Source organism: Clarias gariepinus, chromosome 21 (assembly GCF_024256425.1).
Source record: "Clarias gariepinus isolate MV-2021 ecotype Netherlands chromosome 21, CGAR_prim_01v2, whole genome shotgun sequence".
In the NCBI taxonomy this organism is placed as follows: Eukaryota; Metazoa; Chordata; class Actinopteri; order Siluriformes; family Clariidae; genus Clarias; species Clarias gariepinus.
Genome location: NC_071120.1, coordinates 16115565 through 16139964, shown reverse-complemented (window position 1 = coordinate 16139964; position 24400 = coordinate 16115565). Strand labels below are relative to the sequence as shown.

The 24400-nt window shown below is 35.5% G+C and overlaps 2 protein-coding genes across 3 annotated transcripts; one reads left to right on the top strand and one right to left on the bottom strand.

Moving 5' to 3' along the window:
- Positions 1–7960: 7960 nt before the first annotated feature.
- Positions 7961–12538, bottom strand: ptrh1 (peptidyl-tRNA hydrolase 1 homolog). The gene is made up of 5 exons (XM_053481336.1): positions 12116–12538; positions 9705–9924; positions 9462–9561; positions 8692–8737; positions 7961–8610 (listed from the first exon to the last, which is right to left on the bottom strand). Exons 1-5 carry the CDS (start codon positions 12290–12292, stop codon positions 8341–8343), a joined length of 813 nt encoding a protein of 270 aa, XP_053337311.1. The 5' UTR covers positions 12293–12538; the 3' UTR covers positions 7961–8340.
- A 1769-nt stretch (positions 12539–14307) lies between these two features.
- Positions 14308–23296, top strand: LOC128509826 (selenocysteine insertion sequence-binding protein 2-like). 2 transcript variants are annotated; one of them, XM_053481678.1, is made up of 18 exons: positions 14308–14412; positions 14926–15019; positions 15116–15302; positions 15467–15536; positions 15671–15870; positions 15990–16122; positions 16203–16324; positions 16746–16880; positions 17337–17420; positions 18208–18318; positions 18674–18797; positions 19487–19653; positions 19739–19889; positions 20009–20153; positions 20303–20523; positions 20920–21074; positions 21521–21695; positions 21938–23296. In XM_053481678.1, the coding sequence occupies exons 2-18, from the start codon at positions 14979–14981 to the stop codon at positions 22063–22065; spliced, it is 2349 nt and encodes a 782-aa protein (XP_053337653.1). In that variant the 5' UTR covers positions 14308–14412; positions 14926–14978; the 3' UTR covers positions 22066–23296. The 2 variants fall into 2 exon arrangements, with proteins under 2 accessions (XP_053337653.1, XP_053337652.1); XM_053481677.1 differs by having other exon boundaries at positions 14316–14444.
- Positions 23297–24400: the final 1104 nt, after the last annotated feature.

The following is a 24400-nucleotide window of genomic DNA, read 5'->3' as shown; positions in this document are numbered from 1 at the left end:
GTAAAAGTGAGGAATGATTGTTACATATTTTTTCCCTTTATTTAAAAAAACAAAAGTGTGTACAAAATTTTCAAGTTTTATGGCATAAAGGCAGCGTTCATAAATTCATAATTTATTTTCAATATGGTATAGTATCATTTATTTCACAAGAAAAAAAATACAAACAAATCAAAGCTATATGGAGCTTATTTTTTCTTTAAATAAATATCTACACGTTATATAGGGTTAAATTCGTGTAAAACATTTTGTTAAAATGTAAGAATTAAATTTCTACATATTAACATGTTTCGTCTGTATTTAACAAATTCCCTCAAAACAGTCTAGTTTTACAATATATCTGCAATATACATTATTTTCTTCTCAGCCATTTTACTTTTACTTTTTCACATATTTTAAAGGGATACGTGAAATCATGCAGAGTAAAAATGATGTAGTTGATAATTATACGCACAATTTTCAGATGAAGATTGTGCAGTTTGTCCAGAAGACGCAGGAGTGTGAACCAGTAGCAACAGATGTCCATGCACAATTCTCGATTTACAACTCGACAGTCACAAGAATTGCGTTTGGACAATCAGTAGCTCCGGCTCATGTAAACCGAACTGCACAGATAGCACTCATTAAACAAGCAGTTGCAAGCACATTTCCATCCATGTATTCGTACGTAGATTGATTCACACAACAGGCCTATAGAGACACTATATGTAGGTAATAGACTATTTTTGGTTAAATGTTATTTTGTTCATTCATGACATCTAAAGATACATTATTATTATTATCATCAACATTATTATTATTATTATTCGTTTACCACAATACTGCTGAAATATCTGAAAACAGAAATTACTTTTTCTTAATAGCTTTAACATAATAAAAAAAAAATTATTCTTTGTACTAGAGGATTTAAATACAGATTTAATCAAATTATAACTTATTATACCCTGTGGAAGAATGCATTGCCATGCAAGAAAACAATTTGCTGATTTACACCAAGCTAATTTGTTTCCGCTTAAGCTTGCAGTGCATTTCGTTCTCGACAACCCGTTTATTCTTTACGGAATATGAAGACAGTGGGTGAAAGGGTGAGTCTGATAAGTGTTAAAATTTTGTGTTGATCATCCCATGTGTTTGTGGTGCAGCGTCGTTAGCCGTTAGCATAGCACCGGAGAGCCGTTCGCCATTTCTGCACCTGTTAAAGATGCTCAGTCGCTCGCTCTCTCGCTCTCTCTCTCTCAGCAGAGCAATGCCTATTCCCCGGTTTTCCAGCATACATGCGTCCGAAATTCCGTGACGCGTCGAAAGCAGATCCTTGTTGCAGTTCTGTTCATCATGACAAGGGAAAAAAAGTTCTTCAGCGCATTCCAGGTTAAAAATGCGTTAGTGCTCGGTCTACCGGAGTTATTCCAGACTCAGTGAGCTCCGGTGCACGGGGCGCGAGCTATAAAGCAACAGGAGAAAGCGGCACGAGCGGATCCGTTTCAAAGGACGCTAAAGAGACTTCCCCAACGCTGACGCCGAGCGCGCGCACTCGCGAGAGAGAGAGAGAGAGAGAGAGAGAGAGAGGCGCTGGTGATCGCATGGTACGAGCTTTCAATGACACCACGGCGCCCATTAAAATGGCCATTGTGAAGAAGAAGAAGAAGAAAGGCTGAAGCTGCTCTGTTTCATTGAGAGCCGCAGCTGCCCCTTAAAGCCACAGAGCAATTACAATCCAGCAGTGTACACTCGGTGCCAATTACGCATTGTGCAGCGCGGTGACGTTTGCCTCTCTCTCTGCGCCCCGTACAAAAGCCATACCTGACACTCCACCACAAAGCAGGCTGTTCATTAACACTTTGCAAATGGACTGTTTTTACAGGCACGCATTAATGCCTTTTAAATGCGAGTGTCATTTGTAAAGCACTCAGAGTTAAAGCGAGCTTCAGGTCAAGATGTTCATATCAGTATTTATTTTGTAGATCTAAATATAACTAATTTTCTGAAAAAATCTCCTTTGATTTTTCCTAAACTCGTTTTATTAAGTCAATTTATTTTACGTTTTTTGCCAGATGTATGGATGATATACACCATGCAGGAGCGCTTAAAACAAACCAACCCCTTGTGTATGGAGAAAAACACGTCAGCTTGTAACTAATATTAAAGCAAGTAGCCAAGAAAGAAATGAAAATAATGTAATGTAAGCTCACTCACTGAGACAAGAGGAGAATTACCAGCGACAGACAGTGCAGCAGATAATAAGCACAAGAAAATGGTCTATATAATGAACTATAAACTGTACAATCATCCAGACAGTAAAAAAGAATAGCACAAAAAATCCAAAACAGTGATCTGGATAATGTAGACAATAATTCTTAGCAGCATTAGAAAATGTAAACTTGTGCCTGTAATTTTGGTAGATTTTTTTTATTATTTCTCATGCAAATCATCTAACAGTAGAATTTAGTTTAGAATTTATATTTTTACTTAAAATTGAACATATTAAGATTTTTTCTTTCCACACTCTAAAAAATGCTGGGTTGTTTTTGTAAACACATTGTTGGGTTGTTTATTCTTTATTCACTTTATTTCTCCAAACGGCAGCCTGCAAAATGTGTCACAAATTGTAGTTTTAAGAATTGTTTAAGCGAGAATGTATGTGTGAACAGCTCAAAACATTAGTCGGTTATTAAAGATAGCGTCTTTTTAAAAAATTGACCCAACGATTTCGGAGATTTGAGCTCCAGGCAATACAGGTGACCTGCGCTCATGTAGCCGCCCAACGCTGCCTCACCTTGGAAAGAACTTTTGAAAACTACGGCTGGCTGCAATGTCTCTGCAGTGGTTAAAACAGCGGATTTATTTCACTGTGTATTTCTAAAAGCCAATCTTTGGTATAATACGGTTATGGTATAAAATATCGTGTGACGCATCCTGTACGCTGCGTTCCATTTGCAATATATCCGGTGTCTTCATACCCTCGAGTGTGCACTTCCAAGTCAAGTCTGTTCTTTGCGTTCTTGGAATTGAGACACAGCATAAAGAACTTTCTGGATTTTTCACTTCTGAAGCGAGGGGCACGCTATTTAAAGTTGGCAGTTTTTTTATGATAAGTTAATATGAATTTTACCTAAATTTTAAATGTTGTAGTTGTGGTATAGGAGCAAGCTCATTTTCATATTTATTCACTTTTGCACTTTTTAAGTCTCCCCTTGATATGGAGCTGTGGGGGGTTCATTTTTTTTATATTCTGTGCCAATAGTCGGCTATACTGTATATTATGCGAAAAGTGCACACACAAATAAAAAAATAAATTTACTAAATTTAATCTTAAATGTAATTTTATGTAAAGTATTAGTAGTCTTCACTAACGCCGTGTGTTTTATAGTGTTGGTAAATTTTATAATATTTTAAAGTTGTCAGAAGAAGCAATTGGAATATGTTTAATGACAGTCTCAATATGTCTTCTGTTTTTGTATGTTTAAAAAATAATAATTGGTTGTGTTATTTTGACCCAGCAGTTGGTTTATTCTTTGTAAACTTTCCAGATTCTTTACTTCTGACTGGATAATACTCTATTATATTTTATGGTAAGGTAATGTAATTTATTATTATTATTATTATTATTATTAATACAAAAAGTTGTGGTAGGAGCAAGCATATTTTATTGGTCAAATTTAGTGCTTTGATATGGTGGTGTTGGGTTAATTAATTTTTTCTTTATGTTTTATATTATTCAGTAATTGAGGATGCATCATCGTTTAAAATGAGCTTTTTCTTCAACCTTATGAAATATTTATTGTAAGTTGCAAACTCATCACTTAAATATCAGATTCATCTAGGGTTTGTTGAGAATTTGAAAAGGGTGAATGTTTCATATTAACTCCAGGTGGAGCGTTGTATCCTGTTATCCCTCACACGTTAAATAATAAAGTAAATTAGTCAGAAATATACACTAAATTCATTTTCACATTATGTATTTTTATGTATTGACAAGAGAAAAATCGTTTTGCACTAAATACATACATAGCTGTACATCCTTAACAAAAATGCTTGACGAAAATGTTAGTTATATTGCAACTCTAAGTAATGGTGTGTAATCCACAGGTGGGGACCAACATGATGAGAATGATATTAGCAAAATATGGAGATGACTGGAGCACTGTTCCATGTTTTGTGAATAAGAAAAACATGTTTCTTGGGGATGAGACAAGAGGAACCTGACAACTTTAAAGGGGCCTCTTTGTTTTATTGTTTTACAGATTGTTTATGTTACACTTACTCACTCATTTACTATACCGTTTTATCCTTTATTCAGGGTCACAGGAACCTGGAGCCTATCCCAGGAGGCTATAGGGCACGAGGCAGGGTACACCCTGGACAGGGTGCCAATCCATTGCAGGACACATACACACACTCACACTACGGGCAATTTGGGAACATCAATTAACCTTACCTACAGTCTTTGGAATGTGGGAGGAAACCAGAGTACCCGCAGGAAACCCACCAAGCACGGGGAGAACATGCAAACTCCATGCACACAGAGACGGGAATCGAGCCTGGCTGGGAATCGAACCCTGGCCCTGTCTTTTTTGAAAATAATAATAATTTAAAAAAATCAAATGGAATGTGTCAACCCAGGAAGAGTGTTAATTTTATCCACACGTTGGGTCAAATAAAATAACCCAGCACTTTAACATTTAACCAAGCTAGAGTGTCAATTTAACCCATGGGTTTGGTCAGATAAACAACCCAGAATTCTGGGTTAAATGGTTAAACCCAGCACTTGGGTCAAAACAACCCAGAGCATGCTCTGTCCAAAACTGGGTTATGGCAGTTTTTGGAGTGTAACATGAAATTTTATCTACTTGGATTATTTTCTCTGTTTTTTTTTTTTTTTTTTTGGTGTATTACACAGCTTATGCAGCTATTGGTCATTTTGACCTAAAAATACACAAATGAAAAAAAAATTATCTTCATATTATATGCGTGAAATTTCACATTTTATGTTCCATTAAGTCTAGGTCTTCTTTGCACTTATATATCATTACAGAAGTAGGAAGTTTATAAAATATATATTTTTTATTTTACAAAAAAAAATATAATCAAAAGGTGGTAATTTTAAATATTTCCTGTTGATCATCTTAAACTTTGTTTTTTTTTAGCTGGTGAAAAATCAATAGCATCAGAAGATTATATGCATTACTATGTAGAAAAAAACAAAGTTTTATCAAATGCATCTAATAAAATAAGTCTTTAAGTATTTTAACATGTCTATAAAACAGATATTTTGGAAACGAATATTTCATTGATTTATCCCTTTAAAGTAACTATTTCTATAGAAAGAAATTTCTATGGTTTTCCTTTCAGAATTTTTTTTTGTAGTAGAAACATTAAGTAGAAGAATTAACCATCTGAAGATAGCCAAAGGAGACACTTTGCACATAGAAAAGTGTATTTAGGATTAGCTTGTGAGATTTTGACATACATTTTGAGATAAAATGGTCAAGAGGTCTTTAGTCAGTTTCCCACAAGATTACCTTTAAGCCAACAAAGTTAAGAAACTTTTAATTCAGCAATTTTCCCACTCAAGGCACTAAAGTAAAATTAAAATAGTTCATTATACTAGACCTAAATATTGAATTATAACTAAGGAACTATTATAATAAAATAATTACATAATTACAATGTAATAGTGATCTACTGAATATTGAGTGCTGTACAGTTGCAACTTAGAAGCATAACTTGTTTCATTTGGTATGTGTGTGTTCACAAGTTTTTAGCTAAACTTTGAAGACCCCCCAGTGAGTAATGCTAGACTCTTACTGAATAAATTAGCAGTTTTCTATTGGCCTAGTGTCCAGCCAGCCCATAACCTCTGACCTCCTACCAAAGGATTGGTGAAAGTATGATTGATCTGACCAGCACTGCCACTCTGTGAAGCTGGGAAACTGTGTGAAAAAGAAAAGCTTCAAAAAGTGTGTTTTTTTTAAGGATCTGCAGTGAAAATGCAAGAGACCTATCATAAGTATTAGAAGTGAGGCTTGTTTTCCTTGATCTATTGTTTCTTTTACTGAAGGCAGAGCTTTAGATGTCTAATATTGAGTTTAATTTCAGTTTCACAGATGTCTACAACATCTGCTTGAATTCTAGCATCACTGTGTATGAGTGCAATTGATTAAACATTTAGATTTAATAGAACACATTTAGCATTAAAGTACCTGTTGCCTTTATTCAAATCATTAAGTCAAGGGTTCATTTTAGTTCTCCAAAAAATAAAACATACAAGAAAATATAAAACTAAAGTAAAAATCAAAGGGGGAAAAAACGTTTTCAGCTAATAACGGAAAAATAATTCTATACGTATATTCTGGTCTACCAGAAAGTCTTACTTTGAAACTAGTTTATTATTCTCCTATTTGCTTCTTTAGCTGTCCCAGTATTAATAGAAACTTTATGTAATGTGAATAGATTCTGAAAGATCTCTTTGTCATCTTGTTCAGTTTTTTTGGAAGAGGCCAAAACAAAAGGACTGGATGCAGTTATAAACGCAAAGAAAGGGGAAAAAAGTGATTTAAACAACACAACCAAACATTTGTGGACATCTGAACATCACACCTGTATGTGCTTTTTGAACATCCCATTCCAGATGTGGTCCTCTTTTCCTACAATAACCTCCACACTTTTGGAAAGAGCTTGCACTAGATTTTGAGTCGTGGCTGTGGATGTGTTCATTCAGCCACAAAGCGCATGACCGAGATTAGCCACTGATGTCGGATAAGAAGACTTGGGGTGCAGTCAGTGTTCCAGTTCATACTAAAGATTCTCAGCGGGGTTGAGATTAGGGCTCAGTGTAGAACACTTGAGTTCTTCAACTCTAACCATGTCTTTATGGAGCTTGCTTTGTAGACAGGTGCACTGTTATGCAGGATCAGGTTTTGACCCTTAATATACAGGGAACATTTATAAGAAAATCCTGTATAGACATTGTATACTTCCAGTTTGGAGAGAAACTACACAAAGGTGTAAAGTCTACATTTAGACAAGATCGAAAGACTATTTTAAACAAAACTTTTTAGGCAGATTCCTTACTATAATCCTGAAGTATCCCAGTGTAGCAAATATTCTTCCCCAATACAAATGACTTAACTTACTAGCTAATTCAAAGGCTTTCCTACAGCTCAGTTTAACTCAGCAGTTTAACTCCGCTGAGTTAAACTGATCGTGTTAGAGCGAGACAACAATAAAATGTCCAAGATGTGGAATTCTTCATCACCAGGGTTTTGAAACTATGCTTTAAGGGTATGCATTTTCAAACCGAACTATTTGCTTTTCACTTTGGAGAAACCATTCCCTATCGTACAAGATTCCCAGGATAACTTATTTGCAACCATACAAAAACCATGTAAAGATTTATTGCTATATTATACATGTATAATTCGAAATTTGCCTGTTTTGGTATAAAGTGTGCCATTCCTGAGTACTTGTAGTTAATCCAATCCTCAAAGTTAGACATATTCTTCTTTATACAACTCTCCCTCACTTGTTTCAGATATATAGAAATATCTTGCAGCACTTGTCACTGATGTTTCACCATCAGTTCCTTTAACTGCTCTATGCTCAAACTGTATTCAGCCTCAATTGATTATTCACTTTGGATAAAGTGAGTGCTAAATAAATAATGTCATTGTAAATTATACCACAATGGACAAACCTCAAAATACAGTGGCGACTACAGCCTGACAATGAGACACACAAGTGTTTATAATCTAATGAACTGGATAAATTAAAAATCTGTGTTTAAAATAAAAATCCGCGATAAAATCGACCAGAATTAAATTGAAATGAGTTATAAAGATGGCTCATTTGCTATCCCACTTGTGGAAAGTAAAGACACTTTAAATCAGAGTCGTAAACTCAGCTACCGGCAAAATGTAAAACACTGTATGATTCTTCACTCAACCACATTATAGCCGTGTCTATTTCAGGGGTTTATTGGAAATAAATGCACACAACATTTTATAAACTGATTTTTATCAGCACGACTCCCCTTTTTAGACATTTTGTGTTAAATAAGTTATCACAAAACTATTTTTACAAACTGTATTATAGCCTAAAATAAGTTATATTGTTCTCAAGAATGAGGACTTGTAGATCTGTTACATATATATATTATACAGTATATCTGTACATATACTGTATATATATATATATATATATATATATATATATATATATATATATATAACAATATTGTATTATAACAGTAAGTATAATGTTTTGTTCCTTTTCCATAATGTTGCATATCTGCTTAAAACAGAACTGATATTTATAAATCATGATTTTCTAATCATTAGCTTATTGTCAGTTCAGATCAGTTTTGTGTGTCTTCTCCTCAGACCCCTGCACTGCAGAAGGTTTTCTGTCTTTCCTCTTCTTTGATGCTCTGCTGCCCCCTGCTGGGGTTTGTTGGAGTTTTTGCTCTGTGATTTGCGCCAATAAAAGTTCCACACTTTGTTCTAATACAGGGGATAAAATGTTCTGCTCTTCCTTAGAAAACCGTCCCAAAACATGTTTGTCCACAGGTGTGTTTCCTGGGGGTCGACCGATACCGATTCTCAGCCGTGGCATAACCTGTCACAAGCAGGAACATGGTTTAAAAACTTTAAAGTAACCTTTTTATTTTATGGGGTGTCACATAAAGGTGAGACTTACATCATTACGAAGGCTGTCGATACAGGAACGGACACCATTGTGCCCCCTGTCAATAAAACATGATTGCAAGAAGAAACATATTTTATTGAATATAGTCAATAGATTATAGATTAATCTGATTACTGACATAACTATGTAATTAACAAGGTCTTTTGTATCCTCAAAGCTTTTTTTTTAATCTCACACAAGAAGATAAAAAAGCACTTTTGCCAATTTTTTTGGTTAAGTGTATTGTTGGGTCCGAAATTCAGGTGAGTGATGAGTTGTGGTGTCACACTGAAAAAAATCATGTAACTGTACTGTAGCTTCTGATGATCAGAGCTTCCCTTTTCCATTTATTGCAGACACCACAACTCATCACTCATTATTCTGGTCAGAGTCAATGTGATTTAAATATTTTTTTTTATTATATCTTGGAAACATAAACCAGCTACATTTATCCAATTATTAAAAGCAGAAAAAAAACGGTTAAGGGTGTAAAATAATATCTGTGGGGGATCAGGAAAAAGGTAATATGGGTAATCATGTAGACAACTCAGTATTTTATATTTACCCTCTAGTGGTGAATGTCAATAATGCTATGTTCAACTGTTAAGAAACTAACCTGATTTTGAGAAGGTCTGCATTTGATCAGCAGTAATCAAACTAGCATTTTCTTTTCAACCATTTAGTTAACCTTGGATTTGTTAATTAACATGATCCCAAAGATCCCAAGTTTAATCAGGGTCTGTTTACTTGTATGTAAAATATTTAAAACAAATGGAACTGACCTTGCACTCCCACCATGTTTGATGGCAAGCTTCCCAATCGGTTTGTCAAGTTCATCATGGACCAAGACAATGTGCTCGGCTCGAATAGAAAATTTGCTTGCTAAAAAACAATAATCAACAACAACGGTAATAAAAGAAATACAATGCCCAAATGTCTGGCTACACTATGTAAACTTTCTCTCATCAATACAGTGATGACCTCATAAATTTAAATTATAAATATTAAATATTCATCTCACTCACCTGCCTTTGCCACACTCACTCCATTGACATTCATAAGCAGCTTTGGCCGGAGGATTACGAGTTGTGTGTCCTGATAATCAGAGACTATAACCTCTCCTGACACATGTCTGTCTGATTTCCACTGATCAGACACTCCCAGGCGCTCTGCCAGTGCTGCGATCACAGCCATGCCAACATTGTGCCTGGAGCCATTCATTCCAGGGTTACCGAGCCCCACCACCTGAAAACATTGAATGCACATCAGTCTCGGCACAACAAGGCATGGAGAAAGTAATAAATAAGGAACAGATTATCAAGGGTTGCTCTGTAAAAGGGAAACCAGTCAATGATGAGGTAATGTGATGCTGCTAAGTTGACCATTTTCCAGTGACTGCCTGTTCCAAAGTGTTTTATTCCTTATAGAACTATTTTTTTTTTAATGACAAGTTACTGATAAACTTATTCAACTGTTATAGGAAATTCCTGGTACCACTTATAGTAGCAATAGACAGTCACTTGATCCTCACACTTTCTTTTTCTCTTTTAATGAAATGAGAATTTTTTGTCTTATTAATCTTGTTAATGAGAAATTAGATAAAACAAACTCTCATCCCATGACCATGAAAACTTCCTGACTGTTCCAAACTCCTCTTACTGAAGACACCTTTCTTTAAATATTACACAAATCTACATAATGCATGTTAAAATCTGTTTATTATTAGACTGAGACTAGACAGCTCATCATCCATACAAGTCATTGTGTATGAGTTGTTACTGTAAACACAACAATATTATACTAATGTCCTAGCCTCAGGCCCCGCTGGATTTTATTATAATTTCACCGAATCTAAAATCAGGAAACGTATTTATTAAACTGATTAAATGTCTAGAAGATCTGTTTATTCAATTTGAAAATTTTGTGAACCTGTTATAATGTGGTATCAAAAACATTTTAGGACTAGTTTTGTAAGACACCAACAGATGGTAGCACAATGCTGCACGCACAGTCACTGAAAGCACCAACCGTTATAAGTCAGTGTGCCAAAATACCCCGTCCTGAGTACATAGGGAGCTGTGCAACTGGTGTTCTTCTGCTATTGGAGCTGTGGCACACAAAACATTGGATGCTTACTGACGACAATGCATCCCGTCACTGAGTTCTCCTTACACATGAGTTTCAACATAATCTCACTTCCACATCGACCCTACTTGCCTGTTTTAGCTCTTATCGACCTCACCCTCTTCCCGAAAATAGAGATCTAGCTCCAGGGTCGCCATTTTGACAACACTGCAGAAATCCAGCCCAGTGAAAAGAAGACTTTCAGGACATATTCCAGAAGTAGCAGGAACACTGGGAGTGCTGTATTGATGTAAAAGGGGGCCATTTTGAAGGTGATAGTGTGGAATTGTAGATTGTTTTAGTTTGTAGATCGTAGAAACGGGAGTCTGTTCAATCATACGTGTTTGTCTTTAGATTTAGTTTAAAGCCTATCGAAATGTGACAACTGTATTGTCAATTGAATCGATACACCTCAGTAGTGCTTAAGTATGAATTTAGAAAACAGATCTCAAACTAAGGACGATACAATTGTTACTTCAATTAAATTAAATTCAATTTTATTTGTATAGCGCTTTTAGCAATTTTCATTGCCGCAAAGCAGCTTTACACAGTCAAAAGAATTATTTAAGTTTGTATGAAATGTGAATTTGTATGAATCAAAATGGTCAGTTTGTCCCTGGTGAGCAAGCCGAGGGCGACAGTGGCAAGGAAAAACTCCCTGAGATGGTAATAGGAAGAAACCTTGAGAGGAACCAGACTCAACAGGGAACCCATCCTCATTTGGGTGAAACAGAAAGCAGTAAATGATCTGCATTTATACAGTGTGTAGGGTGGGAGGCAGTTCAGCTATAATAGTACAATAATAGTGATTACTGTACTTAATTTAATATTTAATGTATCTGTATTTTACTTGAGCATTTTTATTAGTTAATATTTTTTTTACTTGTACTTCCCTACATCCTACAAATATAAATGTACTTTTACTTCACTTCATTTCTACATAGTGTTAATTACATAACCACAGTGTAGTACTGTACTGTGTTTAAAGCAGTAATGAAGTCGCCACCTAGTGACTATTCTGTAGAATTGCATTTCGTAATCATGTACAGTACTAGGCAGAGACAGACTTTTACTATGACTTCAAGACTACTGTAAGCTAATACAAGCTCAGTATATTCGATACTTAAATAAATTTGAAGGAGAATTCTTATCTACTACTAATCAAGTAGAATTGTAAATCGATGACTTCTATGTTTACTACCTAGAGTATCTCTACTTGTACTCAAGAAACTTATAATTCATTTAAATATTATTTATTTAATAGTAATTTATTTGTGTAATTTGTCAAACACTGGCAATTAATAATACATACCATTTTTTTCCTCCTGGATGTGCTGGCTGTTATTTCACTGGACATCTTCTCACAATGTGAAGATCCTGAATTACCCATAAGCACTGGGCTGACTAGTTTAGTTATGATCCTCCTCATGAGTGACATCAGAAAGCTGGTTAAGTGTGACACAAAGCTCCAGACTTTGACTTTACGCATTGATGGAAAACAAAGTTCAAGTGATTACCTTCAGTTACATCAGCAGCTGTTACGCTGCTAGCAAATTCAGCTTCTTAACCCTGAGTGCAGTCACTTATAATTCAATACAATGTTACAATAAAACACGAATAACCTCTGATAATCAGTCTAAATGTTTCTTCCAAATATAAAAAAGAGAAACCACATGCAAAGCACGCGACAGGGGTTAGTGAGCCTGGAAGCCAACGGTTGCCAGATATCACACATTAAAACATATTTTCAACGTTACAATCAAGGACTGTCTCAATTTCCGAAAGTTTATGATGCTTCCAAAGATCCGATAACCTACTTCCTGTTAACACGCCATTTCTTCTTGTTTAAAAAATATGAAGCCTTGACACAGACATTCATAAATACAATTTAATGTTTCCTCAAGACATGGCAACTTTACAAAGTGCTCCATTAGACAGACAGAAGAAGAAAAGCAGCTGCGAGGACCTTATAACACTGACGCCGCCCTCTGGTGGAGGCTGTAGAAATATTACAAAACATTTCACAAGGAAGTAAGAGAAGAGAAAAAGTAATGTAACTGAGTAAGATAAAGTAAATAAATAAAGCAAGTAAGTACATAAGTCAGTTAAGTAAATGCAATTTTTTTTCACATCAATGCTTAAACTCCAGGTTCTATGTCAAATATACATAAAAATCAAGACAAATCATCGTAGATCTTTTTCACATTTAATATCATATAGCACCCAACAAAATTTAAGTGAAATATACTACAACATAAACATAAGAGTGTATAGTTGTATATGTGCTGCTGCATTGAGAGTTGACTTTTGTAATGTTATGTTAAACAAGTTCAGCCTTTATTCATCACATACAGTATGAATTACTTTATGTAATGCCCAATGAAATTCTTTATTCTTTGCATATCCCAGCTTTTGTTAGTAGGCTGGAGTCAGAGCCCTTGGAGCAGATGGGGTTAAGGGCCTTGCTCAAGCCCCCAACAGCGGCAACCTAAAACTGTCAACTTCTCTATCAGAAATTCATAACCCAGTGCGAATCCACAGCACCTAAATTAAATATTGGGCCCAAATCTATGCCCTTTTTAAAACTAGAATTAAATTATGGCAGGAATGTGTCGTACTATGGTCTTCTAATTATGGAAGTAGTTGCACCATTGTTGATGTTATCATGTGACTGTCAGAAGAGAGGCATTTATTTTTCAGGTTAAAGTGTGTATACATTTTTTTGCCCCTTATCCTCTGTAAAGGTATTTTGAATTGGTGATTTTTGAGGCTGGTAACTATAAATGAACTTCTCCACTGCAGCAGTGGTAAGTCTTGGTCTTGCTCTCCTGGGATGGTCTTAATAAGTAAATCCAGTTTCAGCCTGGTGCTTGATGGGTTTTACAAATGCACTTTCCAAAACTATTCCAGAACAGCTGAGTTTTGTGTCTTAAAATGACTTTTGTTGGTGCTGCTGTTACTTAATTACATAATCCCATTTGTAATATTTCATAGTGTTAAAATTTACAGTATTGTTCTAGAATGTAGAAAATAAATCCAACCTTGAGAGAGGTAGAGGTAGAGAGAAAATTTAATTTAATACGCTCCAACGCCAGAGGCGCTAAGCGACAGCTGAGCGACCATGTCTCCGCCCCAAGCGCTTAAAATTAGTTTAAATGTACTTTTGTATTTTAAATATCAGCCTTAGAATTTGATGTACTTTTGCGGTTAAGTAATGTAAAATTAAACGTGTAAAATTAAATATTTCCTATTGTTTAAAAAATGTTGTCATTATTAGTTTTTTTTATTTATTGCGTTTTTCATATTTTTTTTTTTAGAAAACCCTGTGCAGTTTTTTATTCATTAATTTATTTAAGATTGTTATTTATTTAAACATCAATTTTTAAACATTATTCTAATTTCTCAATTATTATTATTATTATTATTATTACTTAATATTCAACTGTCGAGTGCGTGTAAATTTCGCAAAAGCCACTTCCGCTATTTAAACTTTTCAAAATACGGGTTTAAAAGATGGCGTTATTTGTGTCTGGTGAAGTTTGACCTGACTACACAAATAGTTGTAACAGGGTATTTAAGATAAACGAGCAGCAGAATGGAGGGAAATCTGTAAGTCAGAATTCAGCCTGTTAAATACGAGTGTAAGTCTGACCGTGTGTATATATATGTATGTAGCTGGCTGCACGCTAAGCGATGGCGCAGTCCTGAGGTTATAATTTGACTTGGATTAGCTGGGTAGCTAGTGAAGCTAATGTGTTTGTGTTTCCTACTCATACACACAGTTTAAGCTGACTTTAGCAGAACAATTGTGACAAACAGCTGCCATGATAGTTAGCCATGAAATAGCTTGTAAAAGAAAAAAAGTTAGGTTAGGAGTTAGGTAGTAAAACTTTCTGATAAATTGTATGCGTAGATGAATAAGTCATATTTTGTAACAGCTCTAATATCAACCTGCTAGTAGTCATGTGACCCACCTGTCTTGCCATTGAGGTGTGTGTTGTTGTTTTTTTTTTTTTTTTTAAGAATGCTTTCAATCTGTAAATCATTCATGAGCAAGTATGTTTGATTTTGTGTGTGTGTGTGTTATTTCTAATAATAACTTCTGATCTTTTTCTTTAAAAGCCTCATAATGCTTGGGCATCAGAGAAATTCAGGGCTCTGACTTCCCCAACACAATGCTTCAAACTGAAGTCAAAATGCAGGAAACCTTGAGAAGGTGTGTGCGTTTGTCATACTGCAAATGTTTTTTATTTTTTATTAATGGCATAATGGATCATTTAAGTTCCTGACTATTTGATGGGTTATGTTTCAGAGATGGACAGAGTCAGTCCTCTACGGAGAACTGGTTTGAGAGAAGACGGCGGACAGAAATAAAAGATAGTCAAGGTTGCAGTGGACCAAAGGAACTTGTCCCCAAAAGGCTCCAGCATCCAGGAGGGAGTAGGGGCCTCAAAACTGACACTGCCCCAAAGGGAGACACATCAGAGCACATAGGAAAGGTCCTTGTCTGTTTGTAGCTTTTCTTTACTCCGTATACAGTAAATGTAGTGCACAACTTAATATGCAGCTCAGAATGGTGTAATTGTACATGCTTTTGCTTATGAAAAATATGATGTAAGCATCATCTTTAAAGATTTTTCCACACTTTTGTCTCTTGTTTCAGCCCTCAAGGCAAAAACCTGAGCTGCAAAATAAAAGAATAAACAGAAGATCATTAGACACAGCTAGCAGAGGTAATCAATTAAACACGGGTTAATTAGAAATAAATGAAGTCTTTGATAAACAGTAAATAATTTTAATAATTTTAATAAGTTTTATTTAGATCAAACCTTCTTCTTCTTCTTTTTTTTTTTTTTTTTTTTTAAAGGTTCCAGAGGTTCCAGATCTGCTCCAAAATCAGAAGCAAGACCCAGGTCAGAGGTTACAAAAAGTTGCACGTTTGAAGTAAACCTCTCTGATTTTCCTGAGCTGTGCGACACTAAGCCTGTCTCAAGTCCAGAAGCTTGGTCGTGCTGGAGCTCAGTCAAATCACCAGCTCTTCATGATTCACCAGCAGCCACTGTTCAGGTGCAATGGAAGCCAAAAAAAAAATATTTGCAGGAGCACTCTGACTTAATGTTCCGATATACATATGGTTACATTTAAAAGGTCAGAATAAAAACTGATTTCATACCAATATTCTTTAGGAGACGACAGGAAATACAGGACCAAAACAGAAATCAGTACATAACGTCACCTCACCCGAAAATACTCCCAAGAAATCAGTACATTACATCACCTCAACCAGAAATACTCCCCAGAAATCAACTGCCACAGCAGGTGGAATGGATGTTTTTATTGGTAACTCTTTACCGTTGTGCGTAAATGGAAGTACTTGTGCAATAATTTTCTTTCTGTAGATGCAGATATTGAGCTTGTGTTACCAAACCCTTATGAATCACCAACATCCTGGGCCAGCATTGCCTCTCAGCCTCCTAAAGTCGTGCAGAAGAGTCCTGCCACACAAGATCCACCCTCTCAGGTTAGGTGCCTGTTAGTCGGTTTGCAAATGCTGAAAACAGAATTTTATTTTTAATTCTTCAGTGAGATGTATGGTGATGGTAAATGTTACATAAACTGTTTCACAGGAACTAACAACAGGTAATGCTGGTGGGGATTTAAAAAAAAAAAAATTATTTTTTTAATTTTAATATTTATTCACCATAAATAATATATGAATAAACTTTGTTCAAGGGATGTTTAAGTCAAAAAGGTACTTGAATCCACAAAACACAATTATGAGAATAAAAATGACCTTTATTTCTCCATATAATCTTCTGCTACACTAATGCACTTATTCATGCGTTTCATTTGTGCACACTGCAAATATATAGTAGACGCTACAGGAAATGTTTCCAATTACAGTAAATAGTAATCATTAAATTTTTATCTTTTACATCAAGGATGATGTTTGTCAAACAGAAGCTGGACAATCTGCCAAGAAAAAAAAGAAGAAAAAGAAGAAATCCAAGTCAGTCTGTGAGGATGTAGAGGAAGAGACAGAGATAGTGATTGAACAAGAGCCTCCCAAGTTTGGGGTGAGTAATTTGATCAATATCTTATGTATTTAATTTTGTGTAATCTAGGGTTTCATGCTTTAAAAAATATACAAATCCAAACTATACAAAATATACGTTCCTCAGCTATTAACTTTGCCCATCACTTTCATGTCCCTTACTGGTTCCACTAAGTTTTGATTTTTCTTACTTTGCAAACTTTGCATAGTTTTCTTTACCTGTAGTTCAAACATTTATTTCAGTTGTCTGATAAGTTGTCAGATCTATGTATATCGAGTAAAAATGTCCAAAGCATATCATAATTTTCGACACAGATTTTATTACAATACCTATTTAAGATTCTTTTATCAAGAAGAAATACTGCATGCTTTCTGATTTAACATATTTTTTTTTGCGTGTGTATATGTTAGAGACACCAGTACTTGAAATTACAGTAGAAAGAAGTGCAGAGTCAAGGCTAAATCATTTTGTCTTTAGGATGAAGAGGAGTTTCCAGATCTCTCTTTTGCTTTTGTTAATCCAAGCAAAGGCCAGAGGCATTTGTCAAATCCTGGAAAAAAGGTAATATTTCCTATTTCAAAACACACCAAAGCGAATTTTTCCATAAGAAACGATGGAAACTCAAATTATTTGTGCCACAGCCCAAAAAAATAAATACATAAAAATAATTAATACAAAATCTAAAGTAAAAATAAAACAAATTAACCTGCACTTTACCTTTAAAAAAGTAAATATAAATATCGACAGATAAGTGTTTCCATTTGTGCGAACAGGCGCTGTGTATGTGTGTGAAGCTAAAGTAAAGGAAATCACTGCTGTAAAGTAAAAATAAAACAAATGAACCTGCACTTTACTTTTGAAAAGAATCGTGACAGAGCAGTGTTTCTGTGTAGAGGAGTGAGTGAGTGAGTTTGTGAGTAAGTTAAAAGGGGGGGGGCATAGAGAGAGAGAGAGAGAGAGAGAGAGAGAGAGAGAGAAAATAGATCTTTAACCTCTCTAATGAGACTTTCTTTACACATGCGCACAGGTGTGTTATAATAAACAGGACATGCGTGCTGTACACAAACACAAAACCTGCACACACCTGTGGCACAATGTTATAGTAAACGGTACGCACGTGCACGAATGTTGATTATACCAGTAAGAGACGCGCACTAAGACAGAGCAGGGAAGACGATTATCCACAATTCTGCAGCGCGCGCAAGAGAGAAAAAACATTGGCTCAGTTGTGATCACGTGACACTCGTCTTTTGGAAGACTCGCAAACCGCGTTACTAGCAATCCAAGGTTCCGCTGTATATTGATGTAACACTTTTTTTGGAAGTCACTTTTTGTCTTCTTTACGCAGGAGAATACTGGGATACCTGTGAAAGATCATTCAGTTGTGCAATCTGAGAATTTAAACAAAAGCAAAGCCACTGATGGAAAGTCAGGATCTGCAATTTCAAAGAAAGCACAGGTTGGATGTGGATTTATCACTTTTTCTATTTCAGTACAACTTAAGTTCATATAAAAATGAGTCTGGGTTTTTTTAAAAATGTTACAGTGGGAGTAAGGTGATATCATGTAGTTGAAGAATGAAATTAGTAGATTAAAGACATCCAAGTTTTCTTTTACTGAGAATAGACTTTATTCCATGTAATTATTTGATTCTTCCACAACAATCACAACCCAGCACTCAGTTATTGTAGTATGTTTATTATCTAGTTCTTGTGGTTATTCAGAACATGGCTAGACCTAAACATGGTCAACTAAAATCTAATAATAATAATAATAAAAAAAAAAACTTATCATTTTATTTATCTGATCACCAGCCAGCAAGTCAAAAAAAGAGCCATGCACTTGTTCAGCTTGATCTTGGGAACATGCTAACGATTCTGGAGCAAAAACAACAGACTCAGAAATCCAGACAAGATGTTAAACCAGTAACCCTTTCAGGTATTTCTGTAATGAGAGCATTTTTAGTTAATTTACGAGGGTGTTTGCACTCCCTCGTGGCAATAGTTGCAATAGAATTGTTTCAATAACTATGAAGTGAAATTGTGATATTTAGAGCTGTGCAATTTAATTTTAGTTAACTGAATCAATAGGTCAGGTTTTTATTTATATTGCTAAACCTAAATTGTAAGTGGTCTAATATTGACAAGGTGATTTACTAATGACATTTATCAGTAAATACAAACCCCCGAGTATCGCTGCTTCTTCTTCTTTTTTTTTTTTTTTTTGAGTTTAGGAGTGGATGCAATACCATCACACACTGGAATAACTCATTACTTTGTTTGGGATGTGATATTTAAGCAATTAACAACACAAGTTCCATAGTTTTTAGTGTTATGTTAAATATTTTAAACAGTTTTTATTACTTGCACACCTATAAAATAAATATATCTGCTTGAACTTAATGAGACCATGAACTTTAGTACTGTTGAATCAAATTGATAATCGCAGTGCCCAAAAATGTTACCAAATTGAATCCACAGTCTACTTGAGATTCACAGCTCTGGTGAAATTCCTGATGTACACTTTTTGAATAATTTAGCTTCACTAGGTTATAATTAATTATTTATTACCCTTTAATAATTTATTCTTATGCTTAAAATTTCATGTTGCCGCTGTGCTCAATTCAGTGGGAGGAGCCCTACCAGTTGTCCACAAGGAAACAACACCTCAAAAAAAAAATTCAAAGCAGCAAGAGAGAATAGCACACAACCCTTTGGATTCCACCTGCCCTTTAGTGAAAAAGGGGAAACAGCGAGAGATCCCTAAAGCTAAGAAGCCTTCACCCCTTAAGAGAGTAAGTGATTCATAGGCGTTTAAAGGTCCTGTTTTAAAATACTGCAGCACACAATTAAGAATCGCATGCACTGGTTGTTGAGTAGGTCATTTTAAAGGAGAGAGAAGAAAGAAAACAGAACCGTTTGCTAGAAGAAAGAGATCCAGCACGAATGACTAGCGAAGTCAATCAAGAGCCACAAGCCAGTGACCATCTTTCTGAGAGCAGTTCAGCACAGAAGTGTCATAACCTGACAAGTAAATCATGTCTTTCACACTTTCCTCATGTAATGTGTGTGTGTATCTAAAATAAACATTTGGATCAGATTTGAACTCATCTTTAGCACTGATGACATATTGGTTCATTTTGCTGAAAGGTGACCAAAGTGATGCTGAGGAGGCTGATCGATCAGGTTCACCTGAAGACATGAAGAACTCTGTTTATGCAAGTACACCATCTAAAAACCTGGATTTAAATTCCAGCCCTGGTCGTCCAAAAATCCATAGCAGGAAATTCAGAGAGTAAGGGGAAAAACAGTTCTTTACAAATGTCAGGTTAATGCATGAAACCCAGTAGATTTGTGCTTAACAGAAACGTGTTAATTAAAATACAGTAATAATTAACACTTAAACTTCTTACCTGATATTTTTAATCTGTTTAATTTTAATAGCTATTGCAGCCAGATGCTAAGTAAGGACGTAGATGAGTGTGTGACCACTCTGCTGAAGGAACTGGTAAGGTTCCAGGACCGACTTTACCAGAAAGATCCCATGAAGGCCAGGATGAAGAGACGGCTGGTCATGGGTATTAGGGAGGTGCTGAAACACCTGAAGCTCAGGAAAGTCAAGTGTGTCGTCATCTCTCCCAACTGTGAACGGGTAGAGTCTAAAGGTATTGGGTACAAAGATTCTTGTTGTATTGTGTATGCTTGTGTATAGATTAGAAACTTATCTGGTAATACTGTTTTATGCACATTTTGAACTTCTCTTAAGATACTTGTGTACAGCAAATTCTCTATCTGCTGCAATCAGTATCATATATGGGATTACAATAGCCAAACATTTTGATAGATTTTGTTCTACTGAATCCACATTTACTAATAATGAATGTCATTTTATTAACGTATAATATGATGGATGTATTTTCGTTCAAAATTCTGGTCTCTTGGTGAGCTTGTTGGATTTTACATATTGATTCTTTCCTAGTCATTGCTAGCACACTCAAATTCAGGTAACAATCTACTGCATAAATGAATAGACTCTAAAGACAGACATTTTTCCTATTCAGGTGGACTCGATGAGGCTCTCCACACAATCATTGATGCGTGTCGGGAGCAAGGTGTTCCCTTCGTCTTTGCTTTGTCAAGAAAGTCTTTAGGTCGATGTGTGAACAAAGCTGTTCCAGTCAGTCTTGTAGGAATCTTCAACTATGATGGAGCACAGGTATAGAACTTTATATCCTGCTTCCATTTAAGTACAGTTGATAAGTAAGTGCTGTTGCAGGACATTGTATATGATACAAGATGGAGACATGTTTTCAGAAAGTCCAGGTCAAATAGGTCATGACCTAAAACCTTTTTTAAAACCTGTAATTTGGACATGTCACACCTAGGCATATTCATGAATGGGTATATTTCAATCTGAAAAGGAGGACATTTTGGTGCACACATTTTATCATTTAATCCTTTTGTGTTTTGTTTATTTCTTATGTGTGTAGCTGTAGAAATGCTTACATTAGCATTGGTCATTTGGTAAACCAAACCTTAGGACATGCTAAAGTTAATTAACTAAATGTTACTATATTGTCTATTTATCTTTAAGTGTACATAGAATTTTAACACTTCGAATTCCTGCAGGGAAAGTAACATTTATTGTCATCACTCATACAGGACCATTATCACAAAATGATTGAGCTCACATCACAGGCAAGAAAAGCATATGAGGAGATGATTGCCAACCTTGACCTTGAGACAAGTCCACAGAAGCAGCCAGAAGAGGAGAATGAGGCCCAGCAGCATATGGAGCCAGCATTAGACACCCCAGAGGCAGAAGAACCAGAATACAGTAAGATATTTTTTTTATTTTTTGATGGCCATCCCATACAATCAAAATTCAGAGAATTGGAGCTGAACCTGATCTAACTTCGATAACTCTTGACTTCGAAATACACCACACCAAAAAACTGTATAAGACCTGACTCCAACCGCTGGACCTTTGGTTCTGCAGAGAGGGCAGAAACGTTTACAAAAGATATTTATAAAAATAATAGGATTTTTTTTTTTTTAATAGTCTGTGTTTTTTTTCAGTTAAAGTTTGGAAGAAAATGCTGGAGAAAGATTACAACCACAAGTTCCTGCCTTTTGAAGAGAAACTTGCTTCAGTGACCATCACCACACATTCAGAAAGTGAACTTAATGACCTTGGAGGAAGTTGATAATTCACTACTTGATTGATTGATTAATTGAAGACTTTATTCTATTGTACATAGGGGTGTAACGATAGAAAATTCAATACACTAATATAAGGTGGCTTTTCCATCTGATACAAATTCAGTAAAATAAATGTGAGCATGGTGAGAATATGTGCCTTAGGTTTCTATTTGATTAGAACCTTCAACATTATTGCAAACCATATTTAAATAACGTCAGTGTTTGTGATCATGCAGATTCTTAGCAGCATATCATCAAACAGAAGCTGTGAATTAGAATGTAGCAAAATTAAAACATGTCTTATTAAATCTAATTTGTCTGCTCAAGCTGTAATGTCTCTCAGGCGTGTGTTTCTGAAGCACTGAGTATTCATTTTAAGTAATAAACAAGGTACAGTGATGGCCAAAAGTAATTAGACAAAAGTGAAATTTAGCGTTTATAAATAATAACATTTTCAGTTTTTGAAATAAGGAAAAATGGAATAAGAAACAATATTTTCTGTTAATGCACTGGAATAACTATAAAACAATTAATATTTAGCATGAAGTCTTTTACTCCTTAAAACTTGCTGGATGCAGCTTGGCATAGAGTTAAAAAATGTCTACAGTATTCTAGCGTAACTTGCTCAGTCCCTGCCTCAATTGCTTCCTCAAGATCACTCGCAGACTACAGGTTTCTTGAATACTCCAGCCCTTTTTCTTTCTTTCTTTTTTTTGTTTATCATTGTCCAACATTTTTCTATTGGATTTAGGGTTAGAGACAGCCCAGGCCATGACTCCAGCAGCTGAATACCATTGTCATATAGCCAATGTTTGATTAGCTTTTCAATTAATAAGCATAACTCATCAGCCTGACAGGGTTAAGCTAATTAGTAAATTCACCTGTTTTGTGCACAGAGAGAACTATAATACATGCCTTGTATGGTCTTAATACTTCCGTTACTACTACTGTTGATTTTTCAGAGGATGGTGTGGTTAAAGTTGAACTCCCATAATGTACACATTATTGTATGAGAAATAGCCTACTTAATCATGCAACATATTGAATGTATTGAAAAATTGAGAGGCTTGTATTGGATGATATGATATGCGGCACCATATCGTTACACCCCCTAATTATGAATTAATTAAATATATACTATGTATGATTGTCAATATTTTTATTGATTTAAATGTTTAAATATTTGCACAAACATGTCTTAAAAATTCAAATTAAATATCACTGCCTCTAAAGTAATTTAACCAATGAGTCAATGTTTTGACCCCCACTCCCCCTCCCCACACACACACCCCCCACACACACACACAAGATGTTTTTTTGCATCTTGATAAGTTGTTTAAGTACCCAAAAGTGTTACTTTGGGTAAACAATGTAGCAGTTCTCACCTTTTAAATGAATTATAACATTTATCATATACATAGACCCTTTATGACCTCAACACCTACAGCACAGTGTTTAGTTGACCAGAACAACATTGATCAACTAAACACCAGCAAACTGGAGACAGGATCGTGGGCACCTAGGGCTCACTCATGCCCACAAGGACCAAAAGCCAGCTCATCCAGTCCGATCTCACAGAGAAGCCAATGCTGGCTGTGATTAAAAAAAAGCACCAGAACACCACAGCCAGCCACGCACATGGCTTAGCAAGCAAAGAGCTGAAAAAGATCGACTGCCAATTTCCTGAAGACAGATAGCACAGAACACCCAGAGGGGCAGAGCTGCCCTGGTGGCACAAGGAAAACCCAAACATAGGTGGTTTTAATATTTTTGTTTTTAATGTTATGGCTCATCTGTGTACGTGTTTGCCTTAGGTTAGTAAACATGCAGACAGATTCACTTATGTTTAATGCTGACTATACATTTTACTGTTTTGAGGACAAAATATACATCACCATTAGTTTGTTGCCTAGCTTGTTGCTTACAATAGATCAAATTGGAGACATCCGTGTTTATGAGGTCAAGAATGATTTCATTCTGTGGTAAAGTGAATGTAGAATAAAAGTCAATGGCAAAAAGAGTACTAGCTGGTGATGGTGGATTGCGGTTTTTCTGGCACACAGTATAAGGCTTCTAACGCCCAATGAATAATGTCAGGCACTTTTTATGCCTAAACATAACAAGCAACAGTCATTTCAAGTCCACACTTAAATAAACACTTAAGACGTGTCCATTTGTTTTAACGCCATTGCTTCAAGTCATTTCGAATTGACCCAACACAAGGCTGAATTCCAAATTCTCAAACCCCTGATCAAGGGTACTACTTGGTGTGTGTGACCCCCTAGCACACTTGCTGTTTATTTAATGCTATTTGTTTAAAACTTTGAAAGATTTTTGTTA